The sequence below is a fragment of the Peromyscus maniculatus genome, chromosome 4 (genome assembly GCF_049852395.1).
Source record: "Peromyscus maniculatus bairdii isolate BWxNUB_F1_BW_parent chromosome 4, HU_Pman_BW_mat_3.1, whole genome shotgun sequence".
NCBI classification, from domain to species: Eukaryota; Metazoa; Chordata; class Mammalia; order Rodentia; family Cricetidae; genus Peromyscus; species Peromyscus maniculatus.
Genome location: NC_134855.1, coordinates 54907378 through 54930027, shown reverse-complemented (window position 1 = coordinate 54930027; position 22650 = coordinate 54907378). Strand labels below are relative to the sequence as shown.

Sequence of the window (22650 nt, the reverse complement as noted above, 5' to 3'; positions counted from 1 at the left end):
TGTCCAGAATGTCCACCATAGATTCTGGAGCTCCTGATAATTAGAAATAATTTATATTACTTATACTGACTGAAGAAGATATCTTGGACAAAACCTATTTCCAAAGTACCTTTCCAGTGATTATAATTTTAGGATATCAGAATGGTGGAAGCAGCAAGTTTCTCCAAGTTATTCTTTTTTATTACCAGCATCATAAGGAAGGATATAATTTCTTTTTTAAAACCTTTACCACCACCACCCCACAGGCTTTAAGAAAGAAAATGGAAAAAGTTAATAATAAAACTTCTGATTCATTCTCAAGTTATCCAAGTAATAAAATTAACAACCTTTTGGAAGCCATGGAGGATTTGCAAAAGCATGTGAATGACTTTGACAAAGTTGTGACAGATTACAAGATGAATTTGGACCTGACTGAACATCTCCAAGAAGTAATAGAAGAGGTATTTTCTTCTTGTTGTTGTAATTATATTCTTACTGTAATGTTACTTCAAAATATATTTTGTCCTAAGCATGGTGGAGAACTCTTTAATCCCAGTAGTTGGAGGCAGAAGCAGGAGATTTCTAGTTCAAGTACAGGTTAGGCTTCATAGTAAGACACTATCTCAAAAAAAAAAAATCCTACTTCTTTAAAAAAATTTATTTTTATAGGAGGGAATGGGGGGTAGATGGGTAGGGGAAGGCTGGAAGGGTGAGAGGAGGGAAGGGGAGATCTGTGGTTGGTATGTAAAATGAATAAAAAGTTTCTTAATAAAAAATAAAACAAAACAAATAATAAAAATTATTTTTAATATTTATTTTATTTTATGCATATGAATGTTTTGTAAACATGTATGTCTCTGTACCACGTATATGCAGTGCCTATGGAGACCAGAAGGAAGCGTTGGATCTCTCTAGGACTGAAGTTATAGATAGTTCTGAGCTGTCATATGGGTGCTGGGGATCGAACTCAGATCCTTTGGAAAGGCAACCAGAGCTCTTCAGCACTGAGCCGTCTCTCCAATGCTGTATTAGTCACTGCTGCCATGAAGGCCCTGGTCATGCTCCTCCTTATTATTGCTTTTAGGGTAATTCCCTAAAGTTGAACTGCCAAGTCAAAGAGAATGAACACCAGCCACAGGAATTTTGTTTTTCTGTGTTTTCTAGCTGCTCTTCAGAAAGCTTTGATTAATTTACTTCTCCCAATACCATGAGAGTTTCCATTTGTTTGTAACCTCGACTCAAACTGTTTGACCACTAATATTACAGTCACTGCTGGAAATTTGTGTCAATGCTCAAGCGGTATATTTATTTCATAACACTTGAAAATATTTCAGAGTAACCTGATACTGGGATATCTCAGGTTCCTCATTGCTGGTTGTAACCTTGGTTACTGCCAAGAGGATAGCAGTAGTCCACCTAAAATACACGAAGTCTGACAAGGTCAAACCATTGCCTCATATTTTATGTCATAGAAACCACACCTGAGGGTTTCGAGCATTCTTTGTTGCCTGTTATTCTGAAATACAAACTGTCTTTCTGTCCTGCTAATGTAGTTGAGTGTTTGGACTTAATGCCACATTATGATTATTCTTTGATATATGATGTATAATACAAGTCTACTGAAGCTTCTTGGCACTTACTTAAAACTAGCTTATCACAGAGTCCTGTTTTGCTATTTTTTTTACCCAGCACAAGTGCCTCTGGCCTGGGACAGACATTTCTCCTGCCACAGTTACTTATTTTTAGTGAAAAATTGCTTCATACTTCCACTGTGCTCCAAAATAATAACTAGTTCTATTTCACAAAGGTAGAATTCTTTTCTTTGGGTGATATTTCCTTGATCCATGCTCTAAATTTTCTTTTTAAAGGAAAATTTATCATAAGAGTATTACTAAGAAAAAGTTTTACTTATGGATTATTAGCAGTGTTTGTTAATTATATGGGTTTTGAGCATTATTTATCCAATATTTGCATTCCTTTTAGTATTCAATTGCTTTTGCTGCTTGCTCTTAAAGTACACAACATTGTCTTAAAAATTGTTTTACACAAATCTAAGAAGGCAGGAGAATCAAAGTTATTTCAATATTTTTGCTTTCTAATTTTATTTGTATACATTCCTTTAATTATACTTTTAAAATATATGCCTTGGGTGTCTTAGGGTTTCTATTACTCTGAAGAGACACCATGACTACAGCAACTCTTATGAGGGAAAACATTTAGTTGGAGTGGCTCACTTACAGTTCAGAGGTTCAGTCTATTATCATCATGGTGAGATATGGCAGTGTACAGGCAGACATGGTGATGGAGAAGTAGCTGAGAGTCCTACATCTTGCAGACAACAGGAAGTAGTCTCTGTGTCACACTGAGGGGAGCTTGAGCAAAAGAGACCTGAAAGCCCGCCCCCACAGTGACATACTTCCTTCAACAAGGCCACACACGCTTCAACATGGCCACACCTCCTAATAGTGCTGCTCCCTTTGGGGGTCAAACTGCCACATTGGGTGTCTAAGTGAAAAGGTATATGACTATGTACTGATATTTTCTTTAATATGACTTGGAAAGTTTAAGGCTGTCTGGACAAGTTTAAGGAAATCAAAATCTGAACTGATCAATATGAAGAACTTCTGAAGGACACAATCTCTTCAATCTGTGGTTTCTTCCATTTTCCTATAGTGTAACTTCTGGTACGAAGATGCAAGTGCCACAGTGGTAAGAGTTGGAAAGTATTCCATGGAGTGCCAGACAAAGGAAGCTGTGGAAATCCTCCACAGGCAGTTCAATAAGTTTGTTGCTCCTTCAGTGCCTCAGCAAGAAGAAAGGATTCGGGAGGTCATCGACCTTGCTCAGCGCCTATACGGTGAGTTCTTATGTGATAGTAATTGCCACTGAACAAGTCTGTAGTGAACCCAATCCAGCAGGAAGAAGATCAAGGCCCTTACTGTCCCCACCTATTCCGAGAGAAGTCTCAAGATCCGTGCCACATCCAGCAAAAGTAAACAGTGGGGAGCAGAGGGTAGCACTTCCCACAGCAGATGAAGCCTGGGTTTTAACTCCTTCTCTGTTCACTTTGTGTCCCATCCTTTCCATTCTTCTCCAGGGCAATGAAACCAGAGCCACACTCTATAGACTAATATGTAATGTCCATTAGAGTGACGCCTTGTATATGAGAAGATTCAGTGCAAGTGGGCACAGAGCTTACCCTAAAGGTTATCAGCCTCACATTTCCATGAAAGTTTGATTTGAGGATTTGAGCAATGGCTGGCCAACTCTCCCTCATCTTCTTGCCTGTCCAGCAAATGAGAGAACTCTGTCACCTCATGGATGCTTTGCTCTCCTCCATGGTGAGGCAAGAGTGGAAGAGGCCAAGCAAGGGCTACTTCATAAAAGAAGCCCCTGGGGGACAATGCTTTTGAGGGCCCCGAGAGAGCAGTTCTATGACCTCTCTGATGTGACTCCTGTGAGACGAAGGAAATCCACAGTGACTAGGCAAAGGCAGCCTAGGGGAAGACACTAGTAGGCACTTCAGAAAGCAGCCCAAAGCTGCTCCAGACAGACATTCAGTCTACCTCACCCCTCTTCCCAGATAGAAACAAAATGCTTAGCAACATGGAGTACACTGACTGCCTAATAAGAAATCCTTGAGAACAAATTGTTTATTATTTTTCAAAGGAAAATAGTAGAAATCACAAAAACACTAAAATCTCAGCTGGAAAGCTAATGAAAAGAAATGGATATCTCTCTCTTGCCATGGTTACTATGAAAGCACGCTGAAAAGGAAGTCTTCAGGGCATCTCTAGTGCTGTGGATGTCTGTCTCTATTTTACTTTCCATTGATAGTATAGACACTTCTCTGTTTTATGTGCTGGTGGGTGAGAGGAGAATATAATATGCTGTATTACAATCCCTGTTCAATGCCAAGACATGATAAGTACTCACAAAGACCCCATAAAATCACATTCTTCTGCAACCTTGCAAAGTTCTGGGTCTGCCTTGTTGAATGTTCTGGCTCTTATTACTAGCTGATATTTGCATTAGTTAGTCATTTGGATTATTCTATTAGAGTATAATCTCCCTGAGAGATGAAATCTCACCTGTTAACTCAGAGCATCATAGCATGTACTGAGGGATCAAAAGCTCTTGCAGTAATAAAGGAATAATTGAATATTATAATAAAAAATAAGCATTCTTATGAGTTTCCACACATTTAGTATGGAACTTACACACCTTTAAATATATTTATTTTGTGTCTGTGTGTGTATGATATGTGTTTATGTTTGCAGACTACACAGGCCACAGCACACATTTAGAGGCCAGAGGTCAAATTGCAGAATCAGGTCCCTCCTTCCACCAAGTGGGTTCTGGGAACCAAACTTAGGTCGGCATGCTTGGCAGTAAGCATCTTAACTCACTGGGACATCTCACCAGACCAAGAGACTATCCATCCTTTATTTGTATTACACATTTACTTCAGGAATATGAAATAAACCCTTGCAGAGGAATAAAGCATTGCTGATCCCTGAAGTTGTAAATTTTACATTTATTCGGGGGTAGAGGGATAGAGACCACAGTGAACATGTAGAGGTCGGAGGACAGCCTGTGGGAGTCAGTTCTCCCCTCCACCACGCGGACCTCAATGTTCTAACTCAGGTCACCGGGCTTGAAAGCAAGAGCCTTTACCTGCTCAACCAGCGGGCCAGTCAGAATCCAGACTTTTAATGCAAATAAATGTATCCCAAAAGCTAGTTGTGAGTGCCTACTGTGCATCAGGAGCTGGCCGAAGTGTTTATGGAAAAAACAACGACGGGCGGTTCCTGCAGTCTAGAGACATGGTTTGGGCCTAACAGTCACCGCATAGGAAATGCTTGTCATTTGTTGTATGTAACTTTTATCTTCTGTGACTGGGGTTAGGGGTTGAATTTGGGGCCTGTCATAGTTAGTTTTTGTCAATTTGACACAAACATAAAGATACTTGGCAAGAGGGAATCTCAGTAGTAATTGCCTTCATTAGATTGTCCTGTAACCATGTCTATGGGGGCATTTTATTGATTTCCAACTGGTGTGAGAGAGCCAAGCTTACCTTGAGTAGGTGAGCCTGAGTTGTGTGAGAAAGGTAACTGAGCAAGCAAGTCAGCCCGTCAACAACATTCCTCCACGGTCTCTGATTTATTTCCTGCCACCAAGTTCTGCCTTGGCTTCCCTTAATGATGGGTTGTAAACTATGAGCTGAAACAAATCCTTACTCCTCAGGATGCTCTTGGTCAGTATTTTATCACAACAGCAGATGAAGAAAACCAGGATAAGGTCTCACATACACTAAGCATGCACTCGGGCCCCTGGGCTACATCCACAGCTCAGAATGAGTATCCTCTTTTAAGAAACGTGTTTCCAGCTGTTGCTGGTTCTCAGGTTGGATTGGGTGTGGGAGGGGCATGCCTGTTGAGTTGCTTGAGTTCTTCTGGATCCTAACCTCCCATCAGATATAAACCAGAGGCAACTATTCGATCTCATTCTGTAAGGGGCCTTTGCGCTTTGGTCCACTCCACTCTGCAGAGGCCCCTTAGTCTGACACACTCCCATCTGTCCATGTGTGCTTTTGTTTCCTGGACTTTCAGAGTCTCACCTGAAAATCCTCACTCACATCAACATTCCTTGTGCTTTCTTCTACTTGTTTTAAAATTCCACGTCTTGAATTTAATTCTTTAATCTATTTCAAATTGATTTTTTCTAACTCATAAACTGAGAAGAGTTGGTGGTCGAGGCCCATTCTTCTATGTTAAGTATATAATTTTTTTTATATGGGAAATTTTTAGCATGGAATTATGGGCTCAGCTTGGCCAGGAATGAAAATATATCAGAGAATTAAAATCACACACATTTGGAGCAGGCAGGTTCAAACCAGATAATGGTGTGCCTTGAATGCCATCCTGACAAATGAATATTCTCTAAGCAGTGAAGAATTTCTAAATGTCCTGTATAGGAAACCCTGATCAGTACTGAGTCTTAAGAATATTAATATAAGTACATTATCTAGGTTTCATAAAAGTGACAATGGTACAGCAAATGCAATCTTCACTTTAGAACTCATGGGCTAGTGAGTTTTCCATCACTGTGACTATACACCTGGCTCAGGGCTCCTGAGGCATCATCCCATGCTTGGCTTGTTCTACTTCTCTGAGCTAATCTTGAATAGAATATTACAGAAACAAGAACATATAGCAGAGAAGGCTGCTCACCTCATCGCAGCCAGAAAACAGAGAGACAGAGAAGAATCTGAGGAAAAGATATTCCTCCAAAGGCATACCCCCCAAGCAACCCATTTCCTCTAACCATGCCCACTTTTCACAGGATCCACTACCTCCCAATAGTCAATTCAACTTTTAACTCATCAACAAACTAATCCATTGGCTAAGTCAGAGGTCTCATGATCCTTCCCAAAAATCCTACCTCTGAACATAGGTAGCATTGAGGACCAAGCCTTCCACATGCAAGGCTTACATTGATATTTCCAGATCAAACCACAACTTGGCATGGTGGTACACACCTATAATCCCAGCACTTGGGGACTGGAGGTTATGTGATGAGTTTAAGGTCACTTTGGGCTACATGAGACTACATCGCAATCCCTTTGTCCCTCCCATCCATTCCTCACCCTGTATCCAAATATATCTAAACTGTAACACTTGGCTTTAAAAAAAAATACTTGCATCCATTGATTTTTCTGTCCATGTGTGTTTGCTAAGAACTTACTGTCCACCAGCACTTACAAAAGACATTTGGGAGATGAATTAGCATCCACTTCTTTCTATTTTCCTGTTAAGAATTCCCTTTAAATGTAAGTTTATCTTTGCTCCTTCCCAGGTTTGGAAGAAGGACAGAAATATGCTGAGAAGATTGTCACAAGACACAAGGAGATTCTTGAATCTATTACTGAATTATGTGGGTCTCTCGTAGAGCTTAAAGAAAAACTGAAGGTAATTTCTTCTTTCTGGAATATGTATTATTATCAAGTGGTATAAATAAAAATGTGTTAATCAAATGTCTTCTGCTGCAGAGATGTTCTAATACAAATTCTCTAGAGCCATAACGTGCACATTTGTTTCTCAGTGTTCTAACATAATTATCTGAGAGTTTGTGATAATTAATCCTGTTTCTTTCCTATCACTGCAGAGAAAAATGTTGCTGGGAATGAGGGCTAAATACAATTAAGGTGTCTCGTTTACATTTCCATGGATCATATCCTAGAGGATAAATGTGTACCATTAAAACCAAAGCAACATTTGTATTAAGGAGTCTTATGTTTATATTCATAAATAAGAGATGTAATGCTTTTTCTTCCTCCAGATTATGGCACCAAAGAAAGTAACACTAGTATTCAGGTGTTATATTCATTGAACATTTAGCATTATGGAAGTATTAAGCTAACCATTATAGCCTTCATGGCATTAAAATGAAATGATAGGTAAAAACAGGGTAAATGCTTATGACAGCTAAGGTAGATGAAAGTCAACTAAAGGACAAATATGTTGTCATTCTCAAAAATGTTTTGGTTGATACTGTTTCTACAACTTAATGAAGGGAGTGGTTTAGGATAATAGTTGTATCACTAAGAGCACAGGCTCTAGATGGGAACTCAGTTGCCTCAGAATACTTTGGGGTCACAAATTGGGTAAATGGTTTAATCTCCATGTGACTAAATTTTCTAACCACCTAAATGGATGCCATGGTGGTCTGGAGGCTTGACTGTGAAGACAACCCAATGTGTTCATCACTGCTGTTGTCCATGCTTATTAGTGAACTTGCTGTTCAGGTAGAATTATGTCTATTTCACGGCAAATATTTTTATGATTTTCCATGTCATGAATTTGAATTTTCATTCAATTTAGACAATCTGAGGGAATTTTAATTCAGAAGTTACACAACCAAGTTACCTCTCTTCTTTTAAACATTTCAACTTCTTTTCTTGCCATCATTTTACATCACACTACAATGAACATCCTTGTGCTTTGGTTTTTCATTCTTTTGTAATATTTTGTATTATTTACACATAAATTCTTCAAATAAGATTTGAAAAAATGAATAAAAAGTACTAATGTTTCTAATAGATAAGCCAATTAACCTTTTTAATTATTTTACAACTGTGAAGCCGCTAGAAGGGTCGGAATGAGCCATGTATCTTACATCATCTTCATTAGTGTCCACCTCCACTTCACTCCCAGGGCCCTGCTTCTTCTGTTACTTACTTGTCTAGGCTGACAAATTCCTTCCTCAGACCCTTCTTGCCATCATCTACAGTGCCCTCTTTCATATTGGACATCTTCAGCTTACTGAAATCTTGTCTTTCCAAATGATATTCCCCCATCTTTCATTCCATGGCTCTGTTCTTGAAGAGCTGGTTCCATTGCCTGCCTCCGCTTTCTCATTCTCTGTGCCTTAGAGACTCCATTCAGCTAGGATTTTCCTCTCTTGCATTTTCAATCTGTCATTCAGATTCTTTTCTGTCCTACTTATGAGTCCCTTGATTCTATATTGGCTTTGATTCCCCTTCCTAAATATGGCTGTACTCATGTCCTTTCATATTCAAAACCCTTCACTATGAGCCCCGTCCATGGCTTTAAGACCTGTCTGTCGCCTTCTAAACTGCTGTGCTTCCGAATTCATTGCAGGTTCCCGTCTCACGCTCCTTAGTGTTTCTACTTCTAGACTTTTACTTCAAACACATGACCCTTTATTTATCAAAATCCTATCAACACCCAAGTTTAAATAGAAACCTCCCTTTCTCCCCACAAATCTTCCTTATTCCTCCCCCAGAACACTTGTGAGCTTCCTCACCCACCCTAGTCTGTTCCAGCTGCTAGGTTAAATACTATAGACCTGGTGGCATTTAAGCAAAGGAAATTTGTTTTTCACAGTTCCAGAGGTTGGTAAGACTGAAATCTGGACAATGGTGGTTTGACACCTGGGGAAATCCCACATCCTCATAGTCACCTCATTCCAAACTTAGGAGGTTCGAGGGCAAAGGGTCTCTCGGGTCTCTTTTACAAGTTCACTAATACATTCCCGAGGACCTTACCCCCTCCTACATGGAATCTATTAAAAAGAGGATGCACTAACTCTTGCAAAGGCTAGACTAGTGATAAAAACCTGATTCTATTTGTATAGCAATTTGACACTTTAAAAAGGATTGCATACCTATCGTCTCTGGTGATTTCCAAGTAACCTTGAGATGGAGAAAAGACCTCCCCATTATTTGTTAGATTTTTGGTTTGGGTGTTTTGTTTGTTTGGTCAAAAGAGTCTCACTCTATAACCGTTGGCTGCCTTGGAATTCACAATGTAGATTAAGCTGACCTTAAACTCCCAGAGATCCAAGTGTCTCTGCCTCCCGGAGGTGCTGGTATTAAAAGTACACACCACTATGGGTGGTGCTTTCCTTGTTCCAGAAGGGAAGACATGGGTCCTAAGAGGGTAGAGTTGCTGTCCCTGGGTCTCCACAGTCACTAGTAATGGACCTGGAATTTGAAGTTCTAGCTAATTTAGCATCTAGAATTCTTTCCACAACAGCTGCCATTGTGGTTTAGATTTCAAGTGTGCATTAGTGCCAAGTGGCTCATCCAGTAATACAAACCGGTTTCATTTCAGAGTTGAGATTCAAAGCTGAATTTCCCCAGTAGGTTCTCTCCAAATTCTCTGAGCAAGTATAATGTGCACTTTGGGGAGTATGCTTATTTCCGTAACCGTCTAATACCACGATCCGTGTGCGACAATCTTCTATGATAATATACACATCAATTTAAAGCTATCTGTTCCATCACTTGGGACACCTGTGCCTCCATTCCTCATCACAAAATCTGGGCCCTCAAGCTGCCTCCCTGCCAGTTTGTAAAAGCCCCACTACCTCTGTGACTGAAGCTGAGCCCCATAAAATGCAGGAACAAGTAATAGTCACAGGGGACAGCCTGTGTTCCCAACTGTTCTATTTCCTGCCTCTTTTCAACAGTCTCCCAGTTTGCTCGTGTGGATTCTCTGGCTCTCCTACTTCATTCTCCTCCAGAGACCTCATCATTTCTTCCTCACTGATGCTCTTCAGTCTCCTCATGGCTAAAGCTGCCCTACACAGTCATTTCCATCTCCAGAGGATGTTCTTGCAGGAGCATGCTATTGTAACAGTCACTTCATTCTCTATGGGGCCTTTCAACAGTTGCTTTTACCGGCAATGAGCTTTACTAAAGGGGTGAGGCAAGATGAGAGCTGGGAGCGTGGAGGGAGAACATTGGTCTCCCGTGGAATGCGTTTACTGAAAGGTTGCTATTAGCTTATGGTGTTTTTCCAAGGGGTTAGCATATGGGATTATTTCTTCAACTTTCCTGGATCCAGCTCTCACTAAACCTGCTTTGTGCAGCAGGGAGATGTTCCAAAGATGAATCCAAAGTTGGAAGCTTTCCACGACATTTGCATTGACCTCCTAAAGGAGCCCGTGAGGAATGAGCAGACACCATTCAGTGAAGAAAGGAATGAGGTAAGGTAGTGAAAGCACTGAGCTTCAGCTATGTGTTATTTTTCTTTGCTATTTGTTAATGTTCATTTAAAAAATGAATCTACTCTGTCCCACCCGTCAAATCAAGTCTTCCGATCTGAACTCAGTGTGAGTGTCCTCTTCCCTACGGTGCTGTCTCGGTCATTCTGTTTCTTTCTGTGTCCCCTTCCCTGAATCCTGGAGCCCTAGCATTTCACAGAAACACGAGAATTCCGGCAAACACCATCACATGAGCCTAAGCTAGTCCTACTCTCCCATCTCTGGCTACCATCCCCATTATCCTTTTACAGTCAATCTTATTTCATTTTATTTACTTGTTATAGTATTACCAAAGTGGGTTTTTTTAAATTGTTTTATACCACCCACTAGGAAATATTAATACATAACACTAGGTACCATCTTTTTCCCATAGACTAACTCCACATGATATTTCTAGGCATCTGTACTAAGACACTGAATCCAGTTGAAATATAAATACTATTAAATGTTTCAACCTTTCCTCATACACATGTAAATTAAAGCAAGTAAAAAGGACTACAGATACTCACGAGTACGAATTTATCATGCTTTCAAAAGTCTTGATGAGTTGCCCCATACTTCTGGGCTTTCCATGAGAATGTGTGCTTTATTTCCAGCTGCTGAATTATAATTAGTGCTTGACTTTTGACTTTGTCAACTTGTTTGCTTCTAATTTGACTTTCCTAGAAGAACAGCAGGCTGAACATGATTCTCAACAACCCCAAATTAACAAAATACACTTCTATGATAAAAGAATCTCTCTCTCTCTCTCTCTCTCTCTCTCTCTCACACACACACACACACACACACACACACACACACACACACACAGAGAGAGAGAGAGAGAGAGAGAGAGAGAGAGAGAGAGAGAGAGAGAGAGAGAGAGAGAGACATACTTGCACTATCTGTTAGTTATTTCATGAACCAAGATTTATATTCTTCCAGTGATTTTTTTTCTAGATTCTTTGCAGGTCTTTTTTTCCACATATTAAATCTATGTCAGAGTCTGATGCGACCGTACAGCTCCTACTCAGCACTAAATTAAGCAAGCTACTTTTTGAGTGGTACAACTTGGAGCCACTTACACCCGAGTCCTAAGTATAAAGAAAGTTGTCTAGCCTTAGTCATCTTGCTGGACTTCAATCTCCCATAAAAATGGTCTTTGGTTATTCTTAGCCAAGTCAGGGTTTCTCACCTGCAGCCCTAGTGCCCAGAGGATGAACTTCTGTGAGGGGGAGCACGGGTCTCATGTGCTGTAAAACATGGAACAGCATCCCTTGCCACTTTTCTAGCAGATGCTCATGGCACTGCTGACTGCCCCGGGTTGGACTAGAACAAAAATGTCCATGGGCATAACCAATGTCCCACTGGAGAGCAGAGTCATTCCTTGAACATGTACACAGACAACTGGTTGAAGTAATAAAGAATAGTTTTAAATGTACCACAATTTAAAATCTATGATTTTAGCCAGGTGTGGTGGCACATGCCTTTAATCCCAGCAATTGGGAAGCAGAGGCAGGAGGATATCTGTGAGTTTAAGACCAGTCTGTTCTACAAAGTAAGTTCCAGGACAGGCTCAAAAGCTACACAGAGAAACTCTGTCTCAAAAAAACAAAAACAAAAACAAAAACAAAAAACAAAAACAAAACAAAAATAAAACCTATGAATTTAACCATTTTTGATCTGGCATAATAACATTATTATTTTTAAATTATGCATATTTTCCTACATTAAAGGCTCAGAAACAAAAATCATTGCTGTTAAAGCAACCACACTCACCATTTATATTATACCTAGTAAAAAGGTTTTATTTTGCCTCTATGTATTCTAATTAGAAGAAACCAATGTCTTTGAATAAAGCAAGTACAAGTTATTTTCATTGACAAGTAACTTTTATTTTTAAATAAATTAAAAGACACACTAACTAGATCATCAGTCATTTAGAATGCAAGTAAAGGTCCACAGTTATTGCTGTCAGGAATTCCCGTTGACGTCATTTCCTACCCAGCCTGCTGCGGTTGGTACAGACAGCATAAGGCAAGGGCAGCAACCATCTTCACTTCCATTTTCAAGCAGCTCAGTCCTTGTCTCTGCTATTTACATAAGGTCAGGTGTAATGACTCTCCAAAACCTCCAGTGGGCAGATAACAGGAAGCCCCAAGCAGAAACCTGGAATCACTATATTCAGGCCTGATAACCTCCAACACTGAATCTTCCTCAGAAAATTATTTCAGTTGGGGGAAAAAAAAAAAAACAATGAATGATTATAAGAGGATATTTATCACAAGAGCTTTCTTCTGGAGATAGTAACGTGCTTCTCATTTATCCTGACCCCAAATGTGGCAGATGGCATTAGACGATCCCACGGATGCAATGCCTGCAACACAGCTAACAGATCAGTGCTGCTGTTTTATCCCCAGGCTGGGTGCTGAAGCTAAATCCATAGCAATATCTGAAAACTCCCAAGGTCAGATGGCAGCACAGAGTATTAAAAGACTTGCCTAAAGTCATGGGACTATTTGGCAGATGATGAGGGCTTTGGATGCCAGCATTTAGAGGTATAGCATTTAGTGCTGGGAGGGATTGAGGAGACTGAGACAAAGAGACATAAAATGTATTTCCTTCCTCTAGTACCAGAAACAGGCAGGCAGCCTACAATTGAGGAAGACACCCAGTGTGGATATCTGACCTCCACACACGTAAACTGAATTAGTTAAATTCAATTTGAATTTCAGAAAAATACCTCTTCTGCAAGACCCAGGGGCTTTCCAAGGAACTGGATCATAAACATGAGCTGTTTGTAGTGATGCCATTGATGCCCCTCCTGGACCTTTCCTCTTTTGTCTACCCTACTGTTTGCATGAGGATTAATAAACAACAGAATGAAAAAGCCTCTCTTCCAGACAGTTCAGTGGAGTACTCTTACAGGCTGGGAGGACAGCCGCAGGTTCTTCCCATCAGATCCATCAGATCGTGGAGCAGGTGTTAGGCACTGTAGAGACAGATGCCTTTGAAAACTCAGAAGAGCAAAGTGTTATCTTTCCTTTTCTGCTCTCTTCCTTTCCCAGGTCAGGCCAAGTGTCCAAAGGTCTCAGGTCCCCTCTTATCTGCCCATGAGCCTTCCACAGGTCTTCCTCCCAAATGCCCTTCATACAGAAAGCCCCATGCCTAATAGCTTTATTTACTCCCCACTAATCCCACCAAATTTTATTTTCCTAAAGTAAAACTCCTACCACAGGGATATTTTGGAATGCAAAGTGTATTCCTTTAAATGTACGATGTGCCCTTCTCCCTATGCGTACTCTAAGGATCGATTCTACTCACTTAGGTCAACGGGTCTACAATATGATTATATTCCTGTCCAGAACTGGCCCTACCCAGAGGCAATGATTGTAAATCCACGTGATTGTGCCAAGCTGTGTAAATTAAAGTTCAGCAGGCATGCCAGACATGGAACCAGGGTATTGGTGTAGAATTTAAAAAAATCAGTTCATCATTAGATATATATAAATGGCAAGAGATCTTTAGAGGAAACATATACATAGAAGATTAAAAAACTAAAAGCAGGGAACTGGCGAAATGCTTCAGTCAGTAAAGTCTCTGCCACACAATCATGAGGACCCAGTTCAGATTCTTAACCAGGTAAAAATCTGAGTACTAGTGTGTGCCTGTTATACCAGCTCTGAGGAGATGGAGGATCACTAAGGCTTATTGGCCAGCTAGTCTGGAATTGGTGAGCTGCAAGTATCAAATAAAATAATGATGATGATGATGATGATAATGATAATGATAATGACAATTGGGGAAGACACCCAGTGTGGACATCTGACCTTCATATACATGTGCACACAAGTGAGTTTATATATATATATATATATATATATATATATTTAAATATATATTATATATAAATATATATATATTTAACATAGATAGCAAAGCAAACAAAAACAAATAGCTGAATACATCTGTTCAGATGTGGGAAAAGAGAATTAGCAACAAAACAAAGAGCAGGGAGAGGTATTTTGCACATCGGAGCAGGATTTCCCAGCTATTTTCCCAGAAATCATCAGAAGGATGCAAGTGTCTTATAGAAACCACGATTTCATGCTGAGAAAATTAGAAAAGATAGTCGGTACCTGTGAATGCTTAGATACCCTTTTTATACTAAACTACATAGTTTTAGGGAACCATACCTCAGTGAGGTTTAAAAGCAGGGTTTGTCACATTTTAGAATGATTTGAAAACCGCCTGCCCGCCCATTTCCATGGTGGTCACAAAAGCAGCAGGGACAAGAGCCGGATGGACATGCTCAGCAAAGACTATTTACATAAAACATACCTTACTGTGCTTGCTGAGCTGATTCCTCTCTGGGTGAGTCTTGTCTAGCGAGCATCCTAGGCATAATTTACTATGTTTTCAGGAGATCATTTCTTTGATAAACACACTTGTAGTATTGCCCTTAATATAACTGAAAAGAGACAGGAACTGAGTATGGATTTGGTCAGGAGAGAATTTTACCTGTGTCTGTTAAGATAGCCCACTTCACTCGAGGGCAGTGTGAATACTTTTGGTCACGGGAATGGGACTGTTCCCAAAAAGACGTGGAGTTCGGGAACTCTGGTACCATCTTAAGGCTTAACAAACCATTTTGTTTCATCTTGTACTGGGCATCACTGTAATGGGAAGCTGGGAAAAGACGTGTGCCCACCTAATGAAACGTTGGCTTTCCTCCCTTGAAGGGGCAGATGCGTGGAGAAGATACCTTGGCCATCCATGGAGCCCGGGAAGATGGGCTTCCTGTGGACTTGAGGCAGTCCTCACCTGACAAAGAGGCCAGTGCCCCGGGTCTGATCCTGCCGGAAGACATGTTGTCTGGGGAGGAGTCTGAGTGTATCTCATCTGACGACATCTCCTTGCCTCCACTCCCAGCCAGCCCCGAGTCCCCTCTGGCACCATCCGACATGGAGGTGGAGGAACCTGCCAGCTCTTCCACCCTCATGCTCCACGTCAGCGGCGGCAGGACACACGCAGGGACTGGTGTTCTAGGGGAGGCCCAGGAATCGGTTCTCCCACCACCCGTTGCCTTTGCTGACGGGTGCCGTAATGAGAAAGACACATTTACAAGTCACTTTGAGAGGCCCTACCCCCAACTCAAAGCTGAATCCTCGTTAACCTCCAAAGGATCAGTAGAGATGAGTACCAAATTACACATCCATGTGAAAGGTCCAACAAGCATGTCCCATGAAGTGCACGACAGAGCTTTGCAGCAAGACGCCCAGGCTCAGGAGAGCTCGCTAGACACCCAGGAGAAAGTGCATGCCGATTCTAATGTCACTAAAACCCAGGACAGGCTGCATGATCCCCCTGATGTATCCCCCGGCCTCAGCTCTCAGTCAGGCACCAGCAGGAGGCCAGCAGGTCCCCAAGGAGACAGGAAAAACTCATCTGCAGAGAGCAGCGTGGTCAGCCTAGCTGGCCAGGCGCCTCATTTCTCCAGGCTGCTGTCCAATGTAACTGTCATGGAAGGTTCCCCGGTGACTTTGGAAGTCGAAGTAACAGGATTCCCAGAGCCTACACTGACATGGTGGGTAGCCTATAATGACAAACCGTAGACAGAAATAATGGCTGCTGAGAGTATCTTGTAATGTGTGAACTAACCTAAAGGTTTAGGGCTGGCTGACTAACCCTCCTGACACTCAACTCTGCATGATTTGATCTCACATCACACCTCAACTTTCATTTAACTAAAAGCCCTTTAATACCCTTGGTGGGGGGAAAGTAACCATGTGAAATAATGATTTAACAGCCTCCAGGAAGCAGGGAAGTTGATTCTGTTTGGTTTTCTTTCCATTTAACATTCCTCATTTCTGATAATCAAGTCCTGAAATTCCAACCCTATTGTCTGTTTCTACATGGCATTTTCTTGGTTTAACACCCTCCAGGCAATTAAAAAGCCTGAGAAACCGAAGGGTTTTTTTCCTTTCCTTCCTTCATGCATTTCATCTTTCCAACAGAACCGGGTGCCCACCTTTGTGATATTTGTTTTGCTAAGGTTCCTTTTTATAAACATCTTTAGTATGAAAGGTGAGCCACTTCTTTTACAGTTACTCCAGGTGGCTGATAATAAAGTCATTGTTTGAAAAGTGACGTAATAATTGAGCTGTGAACTTGGTAAAAGCAAACTGTAAAGTCAAGGTGCTAAAACACCTGCCATGAAAAGCAAGGCAGTTCCAGCATTTCCTGTGGGGGTTACTTTTAAACCTTCACAAAATTTTCATCCTCCAACAGGTTCATTTGAGAACAAACTAACAAGCGACGGTGAGTTTATAATAGGCTAAGATAAGTGTGTTGTATTTAATTTCTCAGGCATTTTCAGTAAAAGTTGTTTTATTTTAGCATGTCCCGTTGATGGTATTTGACTTGTGGCCCAGCTATTTAAAGACTTTAGGAGAAAACCTGGGCACTCAGATAGTAAGAGAATCTGCAAACAGATGTAAGTGCAGAAAATAGCACTTTTTTGTTTTGTTATTTTTACAATTGCATGGTTTTTACACATCAAAACTTTTGTATTTATGGATTCCACAGATATTTTATTTCATAATTAAATATTAGACCCCAAAGAAAGATGCCGTCTGAGGTGTTTCTTATTTTTTTCTCCAATACAAACAAGCAGCTCCATTAGGGTTAGTACATATGGCTGAAGAGTTGGCGCAACATATGTATTATTGAAGAACTAGTACAAATAGCAAAAGGTAAAGCCATTTTCCCATCAGGTCTAGAGGAGGTTTGCCCAGTGAACACTTGACAGTCTATCAGGGAGCTAGCTATGCATTCCCAGGACACTCTGAGATGCAAGAATATCTCTTAGGCAGAAAACTGACTTCGGAGCTGGCCCAAGCATGAGGACCTGATCTCATTGTAAAAGCTGGGTACAATGAAGAGCGCCTGTGATCTCAGTCCTGGGGTGCTGGAGAAGGTAGCTGAATCCCTGAGCTCATGTGGGGAGACCCTGACTCAGGCAATACAATACAGCCTGGTAAAGGAAGATATCTGATGTGAGTCCCTGGGCTCCACACACAGGTGTCCCATACACAGACACACACATAGAAAATTGACTTGGGTTTCTCATCGGTCCCTATGTGGAAGAAAGCGTTTATAAAGACATAGATATGGAATGTAAGAAATAAATTCTTTGCTGTCTAAAATGATCCAGGTAAGTGTACATGTTCAGAGAGAAATTTTAGAAACAGGTCATTTAGAGTCAAGAGGTAATGTCATAAATGTTTTTTTATAATGAGAAGTCATTGTCTTCTAATGAACTTAATTCACAAGTAAAGTGAGCTCCTTTCAGCGGAAGAGGCGTAGGGTCCCTTCATTCACATGTGCATGTGTCCTGCTGGGAGGCTCTGCTGTATGAACACCAAGGGCAGATGAACCTCACTTCTGTACAGATGCCAGGCAGGAGTCACAGCTGCTGCTAAGAGCTGCAGATAGGGTGAAGCAGGCTGCATATGTGGGTGCCTCTTCACACTCTAGGTAACTGTTGCCACAAGCAAATGGTGACCCAGTATGACCAGATGGTCTGCTGTGCTGTGTGTGTGTGTGTGTGTGTGTGTGTGTGTGTGTGTGTGTGTGTGTGTGATTTTAAAGAATAAGTGAATTATGAATTTTCATCTATAATATTCTGTTAAATGCTATCACAGAACTTTCAAAAATACAATCTGAGTCAATCAATGTGATTTTTCTGGCCACAGGATGATAAACAGTCTCATTGGCATACACTGTAGCTAGATAATTCCTGCTAATAGTAGAGAATACTGCAATGGGGATGGGCCTGTCTGCAATAGGTATGAGAACTTTGAGGTGACAGAATCAAGAAGTGATCCTGACTTAAAACTGACTCTCTACTTTAGGTTCAAGAAGGGCCAGAAATTGTGCACAGATGGACACTTACAGGTTTTGCACAAGGACACAAAGCATTCGGTGTTCATTCCAAAGGTATGTGAGGCAGACGCTGGCCTCTATGTGGCTCAAGCCCAAAACTCTAGTGGCACCCTGTCTTCCAGTGCCATCCTCCATGTGACAGGTAACCACGAGCCACCAATCACAAGAATAAACTGGATTGTGCTGTGTGTCATGTACGTCAGTGTATCACTAATATACTGGCTACTTGCACAGTAGTGAGGTATTGTCATCAATGGACATTGTCACAAAGCTAAAGGACATTGTGGTTGTTTATTTTCTCACATATCACACAAAGCACCCCCCACCAATTTATCTCTACTCTGATCACATTGTTTGTTTGACTAATACCACTGCTAGGTGAAATAATTGCTTTTTCTCTACTGTTTAATGTATTTGGGGAACATGGGAAATTATGTACAGTGTATAATAACATATTTTGTACTCTGGGAAGAGAAATATCTTCTATAATATGCTGACTCCTTGTTTAAAGGCATGTGAATGCTCACATCAGCATAGAGGTGTAATCTAATTTTCAAATCCAAATGTTTGATAATTTCTTTTTAACTGTGTTCATAAATATCTCTTTGGAGGGCATTACATCAAACTGAAGTTATGATTTTCAATATTGTATTCTCTCTCCTGTAACTGTGCTTTTCATGTCTTGATTTTGTTTACTGAAACATTCTCTACATTCAACATACTCTCCATTCCTGAGTCTGAGAAAGTCTGTCAATAGCCATCCGTTGTGTTGATCTCTTGGGCTTGACACTGGAGGACAGACATGCCATCGACTTTAAAATGGAATTTCAACCTTTCTATTAGCTCTACATGCCATACGTCAAGATGGAAGACAGGCTACTGGAGGGGACCAATGTTCTTGTCCTTCTTCTGCTGTGTGTCAGCCATTGAGTGCATAACTGTAGACAGGTCCTCCTGCCTCTGATGTTGCTGCTGCTGCTGAACACTTGGGGAGCCAATTACAAGGCATCTCAGTGCCTCACTTTCCCATCTGGAAAGGGGGGGCTCATCTACCTCTTGACAACTGTGTTTTTAGTTCATGTCCTGTGGTGATCTGGCCAATGGAAAAGTGCTCAATGAAAACTCATTTTAATGCTTGGGGTGACTTGCCATCCTGCAGCTCCTTGCCCATTAATTCCCTTTCAGATGCTGATCTTTTGGAATATTAAATGAAAAGAGCGCTGTTAATATGTAATTCCCTACTACTCCCTTGGGGGAGGGTGAGACTGATGTTCTATGAATTAGAGTTTAAATTCCTTTCTAACTTCTTACATCTACATCCTTTTCAAAGACTTGATGTTAACCTCAGGAGGAGATCATTAGGATGTTTTAGGGGACTCTGGGTAAGACAGAAGAAGATTAATCCAGGCTTCTTGTGCAATTATCACTGTAATGGTGAAGAATGGTATACGGTCTTCAGAAATGCATTATTCAGAATGGACGATCATCTTTTTTGCTTCCTTTGAAAAATAAGAGAGGAATTTGTTTTTTATATTTTAAACTTTGTCTGTCTTGTTAAGGTAAAATCTTAGGGTGAAAGAGTAATTTATTTCAGATTTTTGATGAAGGGGAAAAGTTAATTATGTTGCTAGAAGACTGTCTACAAATAATCAAAATATTTAAATCTAATATATTCTATGTGGTATTAAAAAGCTACTGAACGTCGTGGAAGATGAGAAATGTAGAGTTAAGTAAAAAGTTGGCTTATTTGTGTGTCACATATTCAATTTAATTAAAAAAATTAAAACTCTGTGTTTTTTTTCAAGTTTTGACAGAAAGCTATTAAAATCTTATATATACACAGCATCCTGGGGATGTCCATCTTTTCATTCTTATCATTTCGTCCAATTTTAAGATTTTTTTCATATCTTACCTAGCTGCTATGGTCTATGTGGAAGCTAAACAATAATATCCATCCATGCCCAGGGGAGGCAAGCAGGGGACAAATTCTGTCCTGTCACACTCTCTAGAGCTTATTCATTTGATGAGGTCTCTCCTCCAATGTCACCACGCTGGTTGTATTTGTGTTGGAAGATTGCCAGAGCATCGGAAGCACAGGCTCACTTTACCTGTTTCCCTTCAGGTAATCTCCTTCCTTCAGGGAGCCAAGTGATACAGACATTCATCATGATGTATAACCCAATAAGGCATGTAAAATCCCCCAAGATGTGAATTTGTATGTGTGTATAAATTGAGCCTATATATTGGAGAAAAGTACTATGTGGATAGTCAAGATATAGTTCAGATAGCTTTGTATCTACCTCATCCATCTAAAGTATGAGTGGACTATTCATGCAGCAGTGAAGAATTATGAGCTAGCCATGGACTATTCGTCTAACTGTGCTTTAATTTGAAGAACCTAAGTATGAGTCTCCTTTCTGATGGACTCTGTCTTTATTGAAGAGGTCCCCTTATGAAGGTGTGTATTGAAATGTCAGGCTTGAATTTAGCCACTGATAAATTGCCCATCTTCTAGTAAATAGTAAATAGCCTCCCACCCATACTTAGGGAAGCATGCCTAAATAACTCTGTGGGTCATCACAAAAAAAAAAAAAAAAGAGAGGGACTTGTTGGAAAGAAGAGTTTTAGCAGAAACAGAAGAGGGTGACAGAGGACATGAAAATAACTAAAATTAATTGTATACATGTGTGAAACTCAAAGAATTAAAATGGGAAATGTGAGAAAATTCAAGCGAAGCTTGAATTACTTTATATATATATATATACACACACTTTTTGAAAATATTCTGGACAGTTTGTAATATAAAAATACTTTCAAGAAGAAGATTAAAATGTAAAGGGAGAATAAAAATTTATATGTATATGCTTAACACTTCAAAGGAATTCAGAGACATGAGATTCGAGTTGCTGATAAGGGAAAAAAATCACCATTTGCAGCTCTGATATTCGAATAAAAAGATGTATCAACATTGGGTGATAGCTTTACACACTCCATTCCCAAATAAATTTACTATAGGAATCCTTAATTGGAGTTGTTGGAGACTTTGTAACATGTAAAGCTTTGAAGATCATAACTTCAGGAAGATTGCTGTCTGATTTCCCTCATGGAGTGCTCAGGTCTGTCTCTACTGAGCTTAACATCTCAACCTCCATTCCATCCAACTGTCTTCTCTTTGCTACCAGCTGGTTACACTGTTGTACTCTTCTTTTCCTAGGCCCCTCTTTGCTGGAATTCCTTTCTTATATTCTCCCCTGTCCTCCCATGGCTTCATTACTGCCTGCCCCACCCAGGCAGTGTGGATATTCCTGCATTGTGCAATGTCAGCACCTGGCCTCCGTCACTCATCTTGATAAACAGTGTGAGATCCACTCATCTTGAGCCTCTCAATAGACTGAGGTCCCCTCAGCAGGATTCATGACAGACCTGTTCATTATATCCCCACTTCCTATGACACACTCATGCTTAATAAGGATGTTCTGATGAAAGGTTGTCAGAAATAAACAAAAATAAACCCAGCTTGATTTTTTTTTTTTTTAGAGATGTGGTGGAGGGGAGGTATAAAGAAAGAATGATTATTATTCTATTTTATGGATAGATCCCGTGAGATCCAGACTGTAGCTGAGTTTTCTAGAAACAATCCTCCTTAATCTATGAGAATTCTTCAGGAATTCTATAACCTGGAAACTAGACCCTGGTTGAAAATTTAAACACAGAAATAGAAGATGGCTTCTGTGATCAAAACAACAGTAAACAGGGGATAAGATTCCTGTGATCATTTCCTTTTCCTTGGTGAATGTGGTGTTGGGGATCAAACCCAGGCCACTTTCATGACAGACAAGTGCTCAACCACTGAGCTGAATCCCCAAACCCCTCAACATTTTAAAGCAGATACGGTAAGGGAATAATCACCACTGAGTCTACATGGGGAGATAGGTAGGACTTGGATTCGCAGTGGCTGAATCCAAACAGCCCAAGTTAGGTTGTATAGCCTTCTTTTGAATCCTCCATAAATGGTCAATGTGGCAAGTGTGGTAAGAGTTCAGTAATCTCACCATGAACAGGTCTTATTTGAAGTCAGTAGTTCATAACATACTCATAAATATAAAAGCAACAAGAGCTAAAATCCATAGAGTGTTTGAATTCCAAACGAAGGAAGGCAAGAATACTAGGAAT

The 22650-nt window shown here is 40.4% G+C and overlaps 1 protein-coding gene across 4 annotated transcripts in view; it reads left to right on the top strand.

Moving 5' to 3' along the window:
* The window catches only part of Ccdc141 (coiled-coil domain containing 141), a 157867-nt gene extending 137545 nt beyond the window's left edge, over nucleotides 1-20322 (top strand). For 3 of the 4 annotated variants that reach the window (XM_076569743.1, XM_076569744.1, XM_076569746.1), the window contains 6 exons: nucleotides 246-440; nucleotides 2653-2836; nucleotides 6838-6950; nucleotides 10378-10494; nucleotides 15273-16117; nucleotides 18447-20322. In XM_076569743.1, the coding sequence (XP_076425858.1) occupies nucleotides 246-440; nucleotides 2653-2836; nucleotides 6838-6950; nucleotides 10378-10494; nucleotides 15273-16117; nucleotides 18447-18714 (1722 nt within the window). In that variant the 3' untranslated portion in view covers nucleotides 18715-20322. The remainder of the gene's footprint in view (nucleotides 1-245; nucleotides 441-2652; nucleotides 2837-6837; nucleotides 6951-10377; nucleotides 10495-15272; nucleotides 16118-18446) is intronic. The other variant, XM_015988611.3, reaches the window with a different exon arrangement.
* Nucleotides 20323-22650: the final 2328 nt, after the last annotated feature.